Here is a 3539-nt window from a genome sequence, read left to right as displayed (position 1 = left end):
TACTTTCTTTTATTGCGCGCGTAATGCTTTTTTTATTTTCATGATTTTTATATATATATATATATTTTTTTTTGATTTTTGGATTCTACATAGCTGCTTATTCCTAGTTTTCTGCACTTTGCTTTCATTGATTTCAACATCACAATCCGATCGCCTTTAGAAGGTCCTTTAAATTTCCAATTAACGCAGAAGAAGCCAAACGGAAAAGAAGCAAATGAAGTGTTGGCGAATAGTTAAAGGCAACACAAAGCAAAAGAAAAACCAAAATCAAAGCAAGAAAGAGAAAAAAAGTATGTAGACAAAATGAATACATTAGCGTTTTCTTGTAACAAATTCTTGGCTAAATTCAGTAATTCAGTTAAATATGATTTTGGCATTTACTCATCCTCCTCTTCCCTGAAGAGATAAGTGCTCCAGTAGACCAGATTGAATAACGCAAATACCAGCGGGAACGTTATTCGTGATATAACATCGATCCTCTTCGATCTAGAACATTGTCTTTGGTGAGTGAATTTGCGCAGCATTTTGAGGGGGAAAATATACATAATACGCAAGAGAATTGATTAGTTGATAGATTGCAGTGTGTTTTGTGTGAATTGCGCGTTTTAATGAATTGGAAAACTGTGTTTTTGTTTTATTGCTTTAAAATATACCTATGTTTAGACATAACATTAAGTATGTACATATATGATGGAATTGAATAAGTTCTCGCTGCTGCTTTAACTAAGATATAGTACCAGGTTGATCGAGCTTTGCCCGGAGTGTATATACGTTCTAAAGTTTTCAAGATTTGGATAGCTTTAAAAAAATATTTTGAAAAAAAAAATGGATTTCGATATCTATTAAGTGAATTTCTTGCTCCAAAATTTAGGTGGCAACCCTATTCCATGGTACATATCTTGAGCGTATATGTACTATGTATACTTGAGAAAATGCGGATTGAAATTAGCAAAATAAAAAATTTTTATTAAGTAGAAGAGTGGCAACCCTGATGGAAAATATTTTCTGACCAAAGTTTTGTGTAGAATCGAAAATAAGTGGCAACTTTACACTATTATCCTAAGGGATAACATCTTGTATATAGGGAAAGCATTGTTTACGAACCTTCTCTTGGTACCCTTGAATAGTAATATTTTACCATTTTTTTCTAAACAAAAAAAAAAATAAACATGCGGTTCAAAATAGGTGGCAACCCTATTAAAAATATTTTTGAATTATGGATCTTTAAATTGCCTTCTATTTGATACCCATGTTATGATATTTTAATTATGTGAGTCTTCTTCGATATAATGCCTATTCAGATAACCTTAAAATCCAAAACATTATTTGTGTACAAAATTTCATCAAAATCGTTAGAGCCGTTTCCGAGAACCCTTTGGATATATATATATATATAAGAATTGCTTGTTTAATGTGGTAAGATATATATGTATGTTAAGATTTACAGATTCATATATGATCATTTGCCGCTAGTTATTGCTGTCCTTTATTTCTCGTCCTTTTTTGCGTATTCCCATCTTACGACCACCTATTACGAAGTGAGCCTTCTACCAGAGTTGTCCTTATCATCACTGGGCGCATTATGAGATACACTACTATTTCCTGTTTATATGTGGATAATGGAATGACATCCCGACGGAGCCCCAAAGTTACGCTAAAAAGGCTCTATAACTTCACAGAGCAAATGCGCCTCTCTATGGGGAATTTTACTTTGCAGCTTACAAAAAAATTATCTCCATAAAAATAAGGCACACATTAGTAAGCGTCTATGGTTTGTATTTAACCAGTTTTGCTCGTCAGAAGCTCAAGATGAATTAAGAGAATGAGAACAATCTGAAAATCTTCAAGACTTCACACTTCAGAATTCAGTGAATAGAGCCTGCTGACAGCGATGCTGCAGAAAATAATTTTCAACTTGGAGAAATAGTGACAAATCGAGTCAAATGAAAGAAACTGGGAGAGTTTTCAACTAGATAGAGATTTTCCACGAAGTTCGATATCTCACAAAGGAGTAAGGATAATAAAATTCGCGTGGAAACAGCGTGAACTTATTCAACTCCACATAAACATCACAAAAATTTCAAACGAATCCAAAAAAAGTTTTGAAAAAATGGACATTTCCAATAAAGCAGTAAAATGATTGCAAAAAACTTTATATAAAATACAAAAAAATTACCATTCAATAAAGTAAGAAAGCGGCGAAAAGTGGCAAAGCAACACAACTCAAACAGCCAAGAAAACCCAACTGCAATTGAACTCAACTCAAATCAAATCAAAAGCAAATGCATAACTACATAAAAATAAATTTTTGATAAAATCATTTATATTTAGTCGAAAGAAATTACCTTGTAGGAAACTTTGATAGCCATGTCTTACAGCAGTTTGGACGTTTGGGCGCCTGCATATGCACCTCGCATTGGCGCAGCTTCTCCAGGGCCATTGGATCGCCGGGATGACGCACCAGCGGCTTCTAAATTTGCATTTTTTCGTGTTGGCGCACATTTTTCGTAAATGAAGAATGCGCACACATATTTTTTGTTGGTTGTTGTAGTTGTAGAAGTAAAAAATTTTAAAGCAGCATGCAAAGAATAAACACAAACAATTCACACAAAAACGTCGATTCTGGGGGTTCGCAAAAATCGGTAATGGCGAGAATGTTAGAAACAATAATTCATAATTATAAAATTAGTAAAATATTATAAAATAAGTAAGTATAAGAAAAATTAATTAGTTATAAATTAGATACACGAATGAAGCACTTAAAACACTTACATACATACACACAATCACGTGTGTGCAAGTGCCATGCAGGCAAGAAGTTCATAGAGAAATCATCCGCACATGTGAACATACGAACAGACAAATACATATGTATGGATATTAGGGTACCTCACCATAAAAAAAAAATATTTGGTTTTTCCACCGGAATTATAAAATTTCTTATATTTTAAGATTATCGCCAAAATACTGCGGATAAATATTAAGATTTATTTGAGCTGGACCGATTTGAAATTCTCATTACATATTTTGATTCCGTTGACAAAATTTTTCAACATTTTTATGCAGACCTACTAAACTTAAATTCTTCTATCATCTGAATTAAAAAAAAATGTTTAACTACTTTTTAAAAAATAAAAAAACAGATTTTTGTAGATATTTTCAACTTGGTCCAGCTCGCGTGAGTCTGAATATTTTTCTAAAATATTTTGCCAGAAGTCTAAAAATCTACGATTTTATAATTCCGATGGAAAAAGAGTACCGATTTTTTTTGTGCAGATTGTTGCACCCTAATGTGCGTGTAATGCCCGTTACACACGAACTTAGGTACATACATACAAACCAAGGTTCATGTTTGTTTATGTTTGTTAAAATACTTTTTATCATTTGTAGGTTAAATTAATGTGTGTACAATACATATTTACGCTTAAAATTAAAATCTAGTATTAAGTCATTTCATGTTACTCATTGTTATTTATGTCCAAATAGGAAATTTTTTTAATCGCGAAGGAAATTGATAAAAAAAAAGAACTGCCAGTTGT

The 3539-nt window shown here is 32.3% G+C and overlaps 1 protein-coding gene across 2 annotated transcripts; it reads right to left on the bottom strand.

Annotated features, from left to right (window-relative positions):
• Positions 1-70: 70 nt before the first annotated feature.
• Positions 71-2556, bottom strand: LOC108354185 (glutamate-gated chloride channel-like). 2 transcript variants are annotated; one of them, XM_017605376.1, is made up of 3 exons: positions 2346-2556; positions 382-498; positions 71-166 (listed from the first exon to the last, which is right to left on the bottom strand). In XM_017605376.1, exons 1-3 carry the CDS (start codon positions 2438-2440, stop codon positions 157-159), a joined length of 222 nt encoding a protein of 73 aa, XP_017460865.1. In that variant the 5' UTR covers positions 2441-2556; the 3' UTR covers positions 71-156. The 2 variants fall into 2 exon arrangements, with proteins under 2 accessions (XP_017460865.1, XP_017460866.1); XM_017605377.1 differs by having other exon boundaries at positions 382-486.
• Positions 2557-3539: the final 983 nt, after the last annotated feature.

This window comes from Rhagoletis zephyria, unplaced genomic scaffold, assembly GCF_001687245.7.
Source record: "Rhagoletis zephyria isolate East Lansing unplaced genomic scaffold, Rhagoletis_zephyria_1.1 Rzeph_scaffold_33951, whole genome shotgun sequence".
In the NCBI taxonomy this organism is placed as follows: domain Eukaryota; kingdom Metazoa; phylum Arthropoda; class Insecta; order Diptera; family Tephritidae; genus Rhagoletis; species Rhagoletis zephyria.
The sequence above is the reverse complement of the archived record's forward strand: the minus strand, read 5'-3'. Positions and strand labels throughout refer to the sequence as shown.

Bases quoted from the DNA above. Each gene is read 5' to 3' on its own strand.
- LOC108354185 (XM_017605376.1), bottom strand. From the start codon at position 2,440: ATGGCCCTGGAGAAGCTGCGCCAATGCGAGGTGCATATGCAGGCGCCC. The intron at 499-2,345 runs GTAATTTCTTTC...CACTCACCAAAG, and splicing joins CTATCAAAGTTTCCTACAAG to ACAATGTTCTAGATCGAAGA.